The sequence below is a fragment of the Neofelis nebulosa genome, chromosome 1, assembly GCF_028018385.1.
Source record: "Neofelis nebulosa isolate mNeoNeb1 chromosome 1, mNeoNeb1.pri, whole genome shotgun sequence".
NCBI lineage: Eukaryota > Metazoa > Chordata > Mammalia > Carnivora > Felidae > Neofelis > Neofelis nebulosa.
This window is the reverse complement of record NC_080782.1, coordinates 131,093,924-131,108,055: the sequence shown is the minus strand read 5'-3', so window position 1 is coordinate 131,108,055 and position 14,132 is coordinate 131,093,924. Positions and strand designations below refer to the sequence as shown.

Genomic DNA, 14,132 nt, shown 5'->3' with positions numbered 1-14,132 from the left:
CATAGTATTACCTATGTATCTTCATTTTTTTTTTGATAAGAATGAAATCTGGATTTTATGTTCACTGACGTGACTGACAATCTTTCTTCAAATTATAGTTGTAAGGGAATGAGGATGTACACAAGCTGTTGAGGAAATAACGAAATTTGAAATTCATTAGACCAGGGTAGGTATTGTTGAATGTTGGTATATCTAGACTAGGGCTATCCAATAGAACTTTCCACAATGATGAAAATGTTTTATGTCTGAGTTGTCCATTTTAGTAACTACTAGCCCCATGCAGCTATTAAGTGGGTTGAAGTGTGGCAAGTATGACTGAAGAATTGAATTTATAATTTTATTTAATTTTAACTTATTTACTTTTAAATAGCCATACGTGGTTAGTGGCTACTTGTAGGACAGAAAGATCTAGACAATTTCTTGACCATCATGGAATTATTGAGTGGTTCAAGTCATCCTCTCACCACTTTTGTGTTTTTCTGTGGTTTTGCAGGATGCTTACCTCAGTGGGTTACTTTGCTCTGTCTCTCAACGCTCCTAATTTACATGGAGATGCCTATTTGAACTGTTTCCTCTCTGCCTTGATTGAAGTTCCAGCCTACATTACAGCCTGGCTCCTGTTGCAAACCCTGCCCAGACGCTATATCATAGCTGGAGTACTGTTCTTGGGAGGAGGTGTGCTTCTCTTAATTCAACTGGTACCTGAAGGTAAGAAGTTAACCAATTTTAAGAGCTTACTAGAGGGGTGCCTGGGTGGCTCAGTTGGTTAAGCGGCCGACTTCGGCTCAGGTCATGATCTCACGGTCTGTGGGTTCGAGTCCCGCGTCGGGCTCTGTGCTGACAGCTCAGAGCCTGGAGCCTGTTTCAGATTCTGTGTCTCCCTCTCTCTGACCCTCCCCTGTTCATGCTCTGTCTCTCCCTATCTCAAAAATAAATAAAATGTTAAAAAAAAATTTTTTTTCAACGTTTTTTTTTTGTTTTTTTGGTACAGAGAGAGACAGAGCATGAACGGGGGAGGGGCAGAGAGAGAGGGAGACACAGAATCGGAAACAGGCTCCAGGCTCTGAGCCATCAGCCCAGAGCCTGACGCAGGGCTCGAACTCACGGACCGCGAGATCGTGACCTGGCTGAAGTCGGACGCTTAACCGACTGCGCCACCCAGGCGCCCCCAAAAAAATTTTTTTTTAAAAAGAGCTTACTAGAAAAGCTCCACACCTTGACTAAACTCATCATTTGTCACTGTGCCCTGTTGTTATGTAGCCTTTAGATCGTAAGTTCTTCATAAGTCAATCCAATCAGATAAGTGATAGACAACTACATAATTTTCCTGTGTTCGTAACAACCACCCCCCCTCCCCCGCCCTAACAGGAGTCAGCCTGAGAGAATCAGAAGTCACTGAGAGGAAGAACAATACTGTCAATCATTCCCTTGGTACTTTTATGTGAGGCACGTATTCCAGTGTTGTAGTTTGTAGTACTTGCCAGGTCCAGTGTAAGTCAGTGATTTTTTTTTTAAGATTTGATTTGATTCATTATTTTGAGAGAGAGAGAGAGAGAGAGAGAGAGAGAGAGAACATGAGCTGGGGGAGAGGGGCAGAGGGAGAGAGGCAGAATCCCAAACAGGTACCACACTGTCAGCACAGAGCCCAATGTGGGGCTCAATCCTACAACCCAAGGATCATGACCTGAGCTGAAATCAAGAGTCAGATGCTCAAATGACTGAGTCACCCAGGCACTCCTTAAAGTTTTATTTTTAAGTAATCTCTAAGTGGGACTTAAACTCATGACTCCAAGATCAAGAGTTGCATGCTCTTCTGACTGAGCCAGCCAAGCGCCCTTAGGCCAGTGATTTTTATGGTCTGTAATCTTTAAGTTGTTAAAGAGCACATAAAGACATTTGCTTCTTTTTTCTCTTTATATCAACCTTTATCATATTATTAAAATGTTATCAATAGATCATTGATACATAGTATTATACATAGAAATATATATTTCTTAATAATTAACAGGATAAAAAGGATTGGTTCTTCCCTTTGAGGATTAAATTTAACTATATTAGCGTGCTAACAACTTACTCTGAAACTGTTGTTACACATAAAAGTGGACAAAGGTCACTGAAGGAATAAATGATCTAGAAAAACAGTACAGAAAAACAGGAAGGAACCTGTCACCCTCCACCTTTGTTTGTGTCTAATTATTAAGATATTTGAGGGGCTCAATTGGTTGAATGTCTGACTCTTGATTTCAGCTCAGTTCATGATCTCAGGGTCATGAGATTGAGCCCCATGTTGGGATCCACACTGGGCTTGGGGCCTGCTTGAGATTCTGTCTCCCTCTACCTCTCATGCTCTCTCTCTCTCACTCTCCTAAAAAAAAAAAGAAAGAAAGAAAAGAAAAAGATATTTAAAGAAAAAGTGTTACTTGAGGAATATCTTTATACTATAAAAACAATCCCCAAACAAGCAAAAAGGACAACAAAAGCAACTGAGTTAAGAAAATCTCACTTCTAAAACCACTTCTGAGGAGGGAGTGTGGGGCAAGTTGAAGGCAAAGTACAGACTAACAGTAACCTACCCACCCCAGGATGGGATATGTGTGATATTCCTCAGACACTCCTGCCTACCCAAGAACAAAGGAAAGGGGTTTAAGTACTTACCATGGTGATGAGGGAAGTTAAGGCAAATGAAAAATTAGATTCCCTTACTGACTACAGCCCACTGACAAGTCCTGGAAACCAGCAGTGACCTTCCTCTAGGAGCTGCCTCAATGATGACCCTTTGCTAGACCCTTTGCTTGGCTTAACATTCTCCTGCCCCACCCCACACCCCAGGGTCCTGTAAGTCTACTTTAACATATAAAAATTCCCTTGGGGTACCTGGGGGCTCAGTTGGTTAAGTATCCATCTTCGGCTCATGATCTCACGGTTCGTAAGTTCGAGCCCTACATCAGACTCTGCTGACAGCTCAAAGCCTGGAGCCTGCTTCTGATTCTGTCTCCGTCTCTCTCTGTTCCTCCCCTGCTCCTGCTCTGTCTCTGTCTCTCTCTTTCTCAAAAATAAATAAACATTAAAAAAGATTTTTTAAATTCCTTTGGTAACTTCCTTTATCTCACCCCCAAGATATATGCTGGCAATCATACTCCAAGCTTATGGCCCCCTGATATACATATGAAGCGTCTCATGACTCAGGTTTTACTAAATGGTAATAAATGGCTTATTTTCGTAACAACACTCAGTCCCTTAAGGGACTGGAAACCTTGCTTCCAAAATTCCTTAGAGACTTACTCTATCCCTAACCCCCTCCCAACCTGAGGGTATGTAACTAGCAACTCCTCATGACTCCAAGGTAGCTCTTCCTGACTACAGGTCCTGTCCCCATGCTTTAATAAAATCACTTTTTTGTACCCGAGATGTCTTCAAGAATTCTTTCTTGGCTGTCAGCTCTGAACCCCCACCATCACCCCAAAACCCCACCACCTCTATTTACACTGGGTCTCTTTTCCAGATTACAACTTCTTGTCCATTGGTCTGGCGATGTTAGGAAAGTTCGGAATTACTTCTGCTTTCTCCATGCTGTATGTCTTCACTGCAGAGCTTTACCCCACCCTGGTCAGGAATATGGCTGTGGGGGTTACATCCATGGCCTCCAGAGTGGGCAGCATCATTGCTCCCTACTTTGTTTACCTCGGTGAGATGCATTTTGTCAATTTGTTCTTTTTTTTTAATATAAAGGAATAACTTTTTCATTGTGAAAAATGCTAACAGCATAAAAGGTACTGGAAAAAGTGCAAGTTTACTTCTTCACTCTCGGGCAGCCCAAATCGCAGCCCTAGAACTAAAAGGAGCTAATATTAACACTTCAGTGAATAGCCCTTCAGTTGTTTTTTATTGCAAAACACACACACACACACACACACACACACACACACACACACACAGACTATATATTAATCCCCAGGAAAGGTACACTCTAAATCTTTACAGAGAAAATGAAGCATTTTCTTGTTTTAAACATACTCTACATGGCTGCCCTGAACAACACCTAAGAAAGCACATTATTATATAGAATGGTGTCATTTCTCCTTTCTTCCTCCCTATACGTTCAAACCCTGCTCACTTGGTCTAAAGGGTGGACCACTGGTGCCTAAGAAACAGAGGAATCCAAGACAGAGCTTTCTATTCCACAATAGCTACTCCTGTTAGTGACATAGACGCCTCGCAGAAGATTCAAGTTTAACGTTTTCTGTCAAATAAAATTCTTGGGTGTGTTGTTCCTCTGTAATCTCTGTATGCAGAAGGAAAGCAAGGTGAGGATCTATTATTCTCCTGTCCAAGGAATGCTTGATAAGGAAGAGGTGGAATGGCTCATACAATTACATACAAAACCAAGACATGCAAATGTTGCAGAAAGCAACCAAAGCCAGGCAGAATTCACGGTGCCTAACATTTAGTGATTGAAACTGGATTGAACGTATTACTTAGGTTTTTTTTCTGTAAGAGTTTCATGGCTCTTTAGGGGCATCTGGGTGGCTCGGTGAGATCGAGCTCCACATCGGGCTCTGAGTTGGTCATGGAACCTGTTTAAGATTCTCTCTCTCTCTCTCTCTCTCTCTCTCTCTCTCTGTCTCTCCCTCTACCATTCATGCTCTCTCTCTTTTAAAAAAAAATATTATTTAAAAAAAAAAAGAAGAGTCTCATGGCTCTTTGGACCTAGCTGTCCACTGCAGCCCACTTTTGCTGGCAAAAGCAAAGGTCACAGCTTGTCACACCAGTCATAATGGCTAGTATCTGTCCCTGCAATATGCTTTCTCTCCTTGATGTCCTCTCATCCCTCCTCTCAAATTTCTTCCACCGTAAGAGGGAAAACTTGGTAGGCAAATAGTTCCATCAAAGGAACATGGGTCACACATGGTTAAACAGTGGCTTAGAGAATGGAACTGGCATGAAAGACCTTCTGCAGCATCATGTAAGTAAATGAGTATGGAAATCATGAAGGCAATGACATCTGCCAAAGAGAAACTGTGATTGTGATATTTTACATATCTTTTTCCTTCTGACAATGTTCAGATTTAAAACTGCTCTCAAATACCATTGTTCACCATGAGAAAAGGATTCCCAAGAGCGTCTGAAGAATCCCTATATGTAATTGATGTTCTTGTTCCTTACAGGTGCATACAACAGAGTTCTGCCCTACATCCTCATGGGCAGCCTGACTGTCTTGATTGGAATCATCACCCTCTTTCTCCCTGAAAGTTTTGGAGTAACTCTACCAGAGACCTTAGAGCAGATGCAGAAAGTGAAAGGGTAAGTGGAACTTTAAAAACTGATACCAAAATTCCTCAGAAGGAATAAACATGCAAGAATAGCTAGGAAGTTTCTGAAAAAGAAGGGTGGTAAAAATGGAGGGTAGCTCTATCAGATAATAAAGCATATTACTAAGCAAAGATAATTAAAACAGTGTGATACTGGTGTATGATAGAAATCCCTGGAATAGAATAGAGTTCAGAATTAAATCCAAGGAAATATGATAAGTCAGTATATGCTAAAAATTAGCTATTCAAAATCAGTGAGGAAAATTAGATTATTCAGTAAAAGGTGTTAGAGAACTCAGCTAGCTATGTTGTATAAATAAAAAAACTTGACTCCTACTTCAAAATACATCAAGATAAATTGCAGAGCAATTAATGTAAAATCATAAATGTTCCAGAAGAAAAGATATATATTTTTATAACCTTAGAGAAGGCCTTTCTGAATATGGTATGAAAAGCAAAGAGAATATGAAAGGAAAAGATTGCTATGTCTGATTGTGAAACTTTAGAAATTGTTTGGCACAGCAAGAAAAGAAACCATAACTAAAAACAAAGGTCAAAAATCCAGGGGGAAAATATTTTCAACACACAATAGGTACCTGGGGCTAATATAACTAATACACAAGAAACTCTCAGCAGTCAGTCAGAAAAAGACAAACAACTCAGTAGGAAAAATGCCAAAGGTCATCAACAAGCAGTTGACAGAAAAGGAAATTTCAATGGCAGATACATACATGAAAAGCAATACTTGTCCATATTTATAAAGAGATACAAAATAAAATAATTCAATATATATTTTTTTGTCTGTGAGATTTTATGAGAGTTTTTGCCCTGATACCAACCACTTCTTACCCAACTAGGTGTCCTGTAATTTAATTCAATTCCAACCCTTACCACCCAGAGTTTCCATCAGAATCCATAGGTTTAAGAGCTCAGTCCCATAGGACTGCCCTCACTTTAGATGCTGGTGATAAATATCAGGTCCCCAGATTATCCACACTTCTATCCAACTTGGCTTCAGAGTCTGATGTTTCCACAACCCCTGTGCTCAAATTCAGTAATTGTCCAGAATGATTCACAGAACCAGGATAACACTCTCCTTAACATTTCAAGCTTATTATAAAGGATACATATGAACAACCAGATGAAGAGGTGAGGTACAAAGAGGTGCAAAGGGTGAGGTCGAGAAGAGTCCAGGATACAGGAAACTTCTGTCCCTGTGCAGCTGGGGAGCACTGCCATTTTGGAGCATGGATGTGTTCACCAATTCAGAAGCTCTCCAAACCTCAGTGTTCAGAGGGTTTTATGGAGGTTTTATCACAGAGGCATGATCAATAACTAATGCAACCTGTTGTCCCTCTCTTCTCTTGGAGGTTGGAGGGTGGGGCTGAAAGTTCCAGGCTGCTAACCAAGGCCTAGTGTTTCTGGTGACCAGTCTCCATCCTGAAGCTATCAACTGACCCACCAGGAGTTGCCTCATTAGAACAAAAGACAAGACAGTCCTATTTCCCCTATCATTCAGGAAATGACAAAGGATTTAGGAGCGCTGAGTCAGGAACCAGGGACAAAAACCAAATATCTTTATACAGTATCACAGACTGGCAAACAATTAAAGATGAGTGGTAGTGTGGGAGAAGTTTAGATTCTAGAGTGAAAATGTCTGGCTTCAAATCCCAAGTCTATTGCATAAATTAGGGAAAATTACTTAACTTTCGCTGAACCTCAGTATTTGCGTCTGTTGTACAGGAATAGTTCATATGGCTGTTGTGAGTTTACATAAGATAAAGTGACTTTAGCATTAAGCCATGAAAAACATAAATCTGTATGTGAGTAGATTCTGGTCCCTGAAGGAACATGTACAACAAAATGTACCCAAAACGTTGTTTCTTCTAATGATAGGACTATTTCAATATTAACTTTAGCTTGCCAAGAACTTCATGTTTACCACTCGATCCTTTCCTGAGGAGAATTGTAAAATTATAGAATACAAACTCTAGACTCCTGAGTTATTACTAGAGTTATGTTCATTGACTGGATAAATGTTTTTCAGCATCCCTCTAGCATTTTAAGGAGAAGAGTCTTGACTAATTTTCTTTACTGCTTATCTTATTTTCAGGTTCAGACTTAGGAAAAACACAAGAGATTCAACAGAGAAAGAAGAAAATCCCAAAGTTCTCATAACTTCATTCTGATAAAATTTCCACCCCATTTGGTGACCTGAAAAACAGATGCATAAGACTCTATGGAGAAACCAAAGTCTTTCCTGATGAAATGGACCAACCCTAAGGATTAACACTAAGATGACTTTGCTGTTGAGAAATGCTTGTCACATAGCAAACTCCAAGCCACTCTTCCAGATAATCCCCTTATTTTAAAAACAAACCATTTCTAGATAGTCCACCTTCCTAATTAATTCAATGAAATGGGTTCATAAGATTTTTTTGAAAAATGCATTGGTCAAGGACTGGTAAATTCATACAAAGATGAACCTTCATTTTCAAACATACAAATACTATTCAAATAAAAAGAATGTCTTTGTATTAACACAACTATTAGGTGATAACAGTATATGTGTGTATGTGTATAAGTGAACTAGTACATTCAAAATTAGAGTAATTTTTGAAGTGAACCTATATATTGCTGTAACTAAATGATTATATGCAGTATTCCTATCCAGAGAATTTCATACAATCCTTTGAGGGGAATTGATGGCAGATATTAATAGTGTTTTACAAGTGAAACACGGTAAGAGATCAAGAAACCTTGACACGCGGCTCATATGACCTGTTGGCCTTTACGAAGGAAACCAAGACAGTTCCCTGCTAAAATTCAGCGGCTATAACTCACAGTGTTTTGAATGGTCTGTATTTGTTGTGATCTTTTGAGGCACATGATTGAACTTTCTGTTTCTTAAGACTGGTTGAAAAGGTATTTTGCTAGTAAACAGATAATCAGGAAAGCCACAAACCAGTTAGATTGGTAAAGATGGTTTGTATGCCCCATGGCCAAGAGACATCAGCACTCAGGAAGAAGGCTGTCCAAGCCAACAATCTGGAAAGACTTTTAAAACAGTTCTTTCCATTAATAGATTCCTTCCTAAGCACGGTATGCAGCTACATTCTCTCTGACCAGGGGTGCATCTGGTTCCATGAATGAGCAGTGTAAAAAATAATGGTCACTAATGGGGTAATGTGTTATCATAAGCTCAGAAAATAAATGTCAGGTCTCTGTCTCAGCATGTTTTAGGCATGCTGAGATGGTAACACAGCGAGTTAATCCTGGAGACTGAGGCAGCATGCTTTCTCTGAAAGTGGCTTCTGCAACAGCAGCACAGTGAAAAGCAACTGAGCCTTTGACATCCCCAGCACTACAGTGTGCTCATAGAAGGAGGTAGCTCTGGTTTTTTATATGATGCTTGGTGGCATCATCTCCTAAAAATACTTATCCCCAAGATTAAATTTTCACTAAATATTTTGTAGAGGAAATTTTGATATAACTTCTTTAATAAATGGTCCATGTTATTTCAAGTTTCTTATCTTGAACTTTTCTGATTAACCCTGAATTCTTTCTCTTTATTGTTGTATTTCTAACACATATTTTATATCCTCATGACACACTGATCCTAGCTTTTGATTGTTACTTTAAAATCCACTAGAATATCCTAGAATAGTTTATGTCATGTCATTTGCACAGTTTCATCCACCCAGTGCTTTTGTCTCCCCCATGGATGCAGCCTGTCTGGATAATTTTTCCACCTACCTTGCTGGGCACTAGGTAGCCTGTCCCACAGACAGCAGGTCACGGTGTCTCCCAAAAAGCTCTCCTTGAACTTCCTTCCCACCGGTAGTGGCTGTTCCCTCCTCTGTGCTCCTCATGCACTTACTCAGTTGGGCTCTTGTCTTATTGCTTTCCAGAGGCTAGGGACATTACCTTGTTTGTCTTTTTATCCTCTGTAGATCTGTTTAGCATAGTGTTTTCTTGCATTTAGCAAGCATTGATAAATATTTTAGTTGAAAAACTTTGTAAATCTAGCTTGGTGAATATGTTTGATACATAGACATTAAAAAATTTAAATTTTTTAATGCTCTCAAATTTTTAAAAGTTCTCAAAGCTTTTTCTAAATGTGAAAAGTGAGGATTTTATAATTACCTTTTATTGCTGTTTGTGCAGGTGCTTTATGTCTTCTGAAAATCTGTTTATATAAAGGCAACAAGTACAGACATGATTATCTTTTCGGTAGTTCAAAGATCAAGTAGATCAATACATGCCCAAATACTATTTGATTAAACTGAAGGTGCATTGCTGATTTTTAAAAACTACTTTTATTTATTTTTTTAAGTTTATGTATTTATTTTGGTAGAGAGAGAGAGAAAGAGAGAGAGGCAGAGAGAGAAGGAGGGGTCAAGAGAAAGAATCTCAGGCAGGCTCCACCCTGAGCATGGAGCCCGACTCTGGGTTCAATCCCACCACCCTGGGATCATGACCTGATTCAAAATCAAGCCACCGACCAAGCCACCGACCAAGCCACCCAGGCACCTCTAGAAACTACTTTTAAAATTAGGTGTACAAAGCACTATCCTGCACTTATGAATAGTAATCTCAGACTGGCAGCCAATCTTACACCACATGTTCTAGAATCTAGTTTCTTGCCTGGATTCTGTTAGCATCCTAACTAGTCCCTCCTCTTTAATTCTGCTCCTGTCTCCCTTGAATCTATCCTCAGCATAGCAGTGTGGGTGATCTAAATGAGATCATGTCTTGCAGCACCTGGGTGGCTCAGTCAGGTAAGCATCTGACTCTTGACCTCTGCTCATGCATGATCTTATGGTTCATGGGATAGAGCCCCACATCCGGTTCCCTGGCTGACAGCATGGAGCCTGCTTGGGATTCTGTCTCTCCTTCTCTCTCTACTCCTCCCCTGCTGACACTCTTTCTCTCTCTTAAAATAAACTTAAAAAAAAATTTTTTTTAAATGAGATCATGTTACTTTTCTACTCCAAACCTTCCAGTAGCTTCTCCTCTCAGCCAGGTGCTTTTCTTCCCCCCTTTATGCTCCCACAGCACATACTTTTATTATGTGAGTTATGTCCCACATCAGTCAAGTTTTTAAAAAGTCAAAGTCTTTACAATAATCTATACAGAGGACGACTACATGTCTCAGTTTTCCCAGAGGATCCACAGCTGGCCCAGGGTGATTATTAATACCCCCCACAACCTTTCATGCTAAAAATGCTCCAGTTTGATATATAGCTCCTAGTTTGGAACATATATAGCTCCCAGTTTGGAGTTATATGTGCTCACCAACTGATAGGGCCATATTCTGTGTGTCCCCACCCTATGTCTTTCTTCATATGTCACCTGCTTCCTAAATACTTATCCGACCACCCAGTCTAAAATTGCATCCTGTTTTCTGTCTGTCCTCAACTCACCCATCCGTGCTTCATTTTTCTTCATAGTTCCTATCACCCTCTAACATCCTAACTAATTTACTTCTTCATTTTTTCAAATGTTCTTCTTCCTCCTGGAGCTTACATTCCATGAGGGGCACTTCTGTATCCCCAGAAATTAGAACAGTGGTTGGCACATAGCAGGTACTTGATGAAATATTTGTCTAAAAATGAATAAATAGGGGCACCCGGGTGGCTCAGTCGGTGAAGCATCTGACTTTGGCTCAGGTCATGATCTCACGTTTCGTGGGTTTGAGCCCTGCGTCAGGCTCTGTGCTGATAGTGCAGAGCCTGAAGCCTGCTTCAGGTTCTCTCTCTCTCTCTCTCTCTCTCTCTCTCTCTCTCTCCACCTCTGCCACTCGCACTCTGTCTCTCTCTCAAAAATAAACATTAAAAAAAAGTTTTTAAGTAAAAAAACATTAAAAAAAATAAAAATGAATAAATAGGGGTGCCTGAGTGGCTCAGTTGGTTGAGTCCCACTCTTGATTTTGACTCAGGTCATGATGCCACCAGAGTCATAGGATCGAGCCCCATGTCGGGCTTGGTGCTAAGTGTGGAGCCTGCTTGATATTCCCTTTGCCCTTCTCCCCTGCTCTCGTGCTCTCTCTCTCTCTCTCAAAATAAAATAAATTTATCAATCAATCAATAATGAATAAATATATTATGGTCATTATTATAGTTAAATTGGCAAAAGTAATTACTAGTTTTCAAATAAAAAAATGTTGGCCAATAAACATACCAAACAAGCATTCTGCTTTACAAGTAATTGAAAGAATACTAATTGAAGTAGCAATGTGCTGCCATTTTGCAACTAACAAAGATTACAAAACGATAGTCTTCAATAATAATGATTGTATGAGGAGACATACTTTCATATTCTTCTGGTGGGAGTGTAAATTGGATTATTTTTTCTGGAAAGTAAATTGGCAAAGCATTTCCAAAGCCTTAGAATGCTTGGATTTTTTTTTTTTAAGTTTATTCAATTTGAGAGAGGTAGAGCATGTGTGTGAGTGAGTAGGGGAGGATCAAGGAGAGAGGGAGAGAGAATCCCAAACAGGCTCTGTGCAGTCAGTGCAGAGCCCAATGCAGGGCTCAATCCCACAAACCACAAGATCATGACCTGAGCTGAAATCAAGAGTCAGATGCTTAACCAACTGAGCCACCCAGGCACCCCTGGGTGCTGGATTTTTTTTTTTAATTTATTAACTCCACAACTAAGAAATAGTCAGAGATATATGAACTCTTTATGCAGAGATGTTTATTACATTATTATTTGCAATTTTAAAAAGCTAAGTATGGCCTAACAAAGGAGGTGAAAGGCTTATTCATTGAAAATACAAAACATTGCTAAAAGAAATCAAAGAATATATCAATAAATGGTAACATATCCTGTGCTCATGGAGTGGAAGACTCAAATATTATTAAAATGTCCAACTAATCAGAGTAATCTACAAATGCAATGCAATTGCTGTCAAAATCTCAGTGGCATTTTTACAGAACTAGGAAAAAACATCCTAAGATTTATGTGGAATCTCAAGGGAACCCAAACAGCTAAAACAATCTTGAAAAAGAACAGAGTTGGAGGCTTCACACTTTCCAGCCTCAAAATATACTACAAACAACAGTACTCAAGACAGTGTGGTAGTGGCATAAAGACAGATATATAGATCAACATAAGAGAATAGAGATCCCAGATAAACCCTTACGTATATGGGGAAATTATTTTGGACAAGAGTGTCAATACTACACATTGGGGAAAGGACAGTCTCTTCACCAAATGGCTTTGTTAAAACTGGATATTCACATGCAAAAAGTTGGACCCATACCTTACACTATAATACAAAAATTAACTGAGAATAAAGACCTAAATGTAAGACCTAAAAAACTCTAAGAAGAAAAACTTCAGGGTACTGAATTTGGGGATGGTTTCTTGGACATGGCACCAAAAGCATTGGCAAGAGAAGCAAAAATAGACAAATGGGACTATATCAAACTTAAAAACTTGAGTGTCAAAGGCAACAGAGTGAAAAGGCAGCCTATGGAAGGAAAAAACATGTTCACAAATCATATATCTAATAAAGGATCACTATCCAGAATGTAAAAGAAACTTCTACACTCAACAACAAAAACAATAGTCTGATTTAAAAATGGGCCAAGGATTTGAATAGACAATTCTCCAAAGAAGATGTACAAATGGCCAGCAAGCATATGAAGGTGCTCAACGTCACTAATCATTAGATAAGTGGAAACCAAAACCACGAGATACCATCTCATACCCAGTAGGATGGCTGCTATAAAAAGAGCAGAAAACAAGTGTTGACAAGGATGTGGAGAAATTAGAATACTTGTGCACTCTTGGTGGAAATGTGAAATGGTGGAGCCACTATGGAAAACAATATGGAGGTTCCTCAAAAATTTAAAAATAGAATGACAATATGACTCAACAAAACAGTTCAAAGCAGACTCTAGGAGAGCTATTTGCACACTCATGCAGCATTATTTACAAAAGCTAAGAACTGGAAGCAACCCAAATGTTCATCAACAGATGAATAGATAAAGAAAATGTGGTGTGCATGTACAATGCAACATTATGTAGCGTTGGGGGAAAAAAAAAGGAAATCCTGCTGCATGCTGTAACACGCATGAACCTCAAGAACACTATCCTAAGTGAAATAAGCCAGTCACAAAAGGGCAAATCTGTATGATTCTACTCACATAAAGTATCTAAAATGTCAAAATCATAGAAACAGAAAGTAGAAAGATGGTTAACAAGAGCAGGGAAAAGGGAGAGTTAGCATTCCATGGGTTTCAGTTTTGCAAGATGAAGTTCTAGAGATCTGTTCATAACAATGAAAATATGCATAATACTGCTGAACAGTACACTTACAAATGGTGCAGATGGCAAAATTTAATGTTATGTTTTTTTACCACAATAAAAAAAAAGTTAAGTTGGATACAGTTAAATAAATCAGTAATGGTGTGTTTTTTTTGAAAGAATATTATTCAGCATTTAAAAACAGTATTTAAGAATTTTTTTTCAAGTCTTATTTATTTAAGCGATATCTATACCCAACATGGGGCCCGAACTCATGTCTCTGAGATCAAGAGTCACATGTTGTCATGACTGAACCAGCCAGGTGCCCCTAAGAACTATTTTTAATAATATGATAAAATACTTGTGATATAATGTAAGTATTAAAAAATAGTATGTAATAGTATTAACCAAATAATGAATGCATGCTTGAACAAAATATGTGTAAAATACACAAAAAAAACAACTAGAAGGAAATATTTCACAGTGTTAACAGTAAGTATGTCTGGGTGGGGGATTTTAGATGACTTCTGTTTTAGTTTCCTTTTTGTAGTTTTCCATACTTCA

General features: G+C 39.0%; 1 protein-coding gene across 2 annotated transcripts in view; it reads left to right on the top strand.

Annotated features, from left to right (window-relative positions):
• The window catches only part of SLC22A4 (solute carrier family 22 member 4), a 41,869-nt gene extending 32,545 nt beyond the window's left edge, over nt 1–9,324 (top strand). Inside the window, exons 7-10 of one of the 2 annotated variants that reach the window (XM_058736837.1) lie at nt 494–708; nt 3,503–3,685; nt 5,166–5,301; nt 7,423–9,324. In XM_058736837.1, the coding sequence (XP_058592820.1) occupies nt 494–708; nt 3,503–3,685; nt 5,166–5,301; nt 7,423–7,498 (610 nt within the window). In that variant the 3' untranslated portion in view covers nt 7,499–9,324. The remainder of the gene's footprint in view (nt 1–493; nt 709–3,502; nt 3,686–5,165; nt 5,302–7,422) is intronic. The other variant, XM_058736846.1, reaches the window with a different exon arrangement.
• Nucleotides 9,325–14,132: the final 4,808 nt, after the last annotated feature.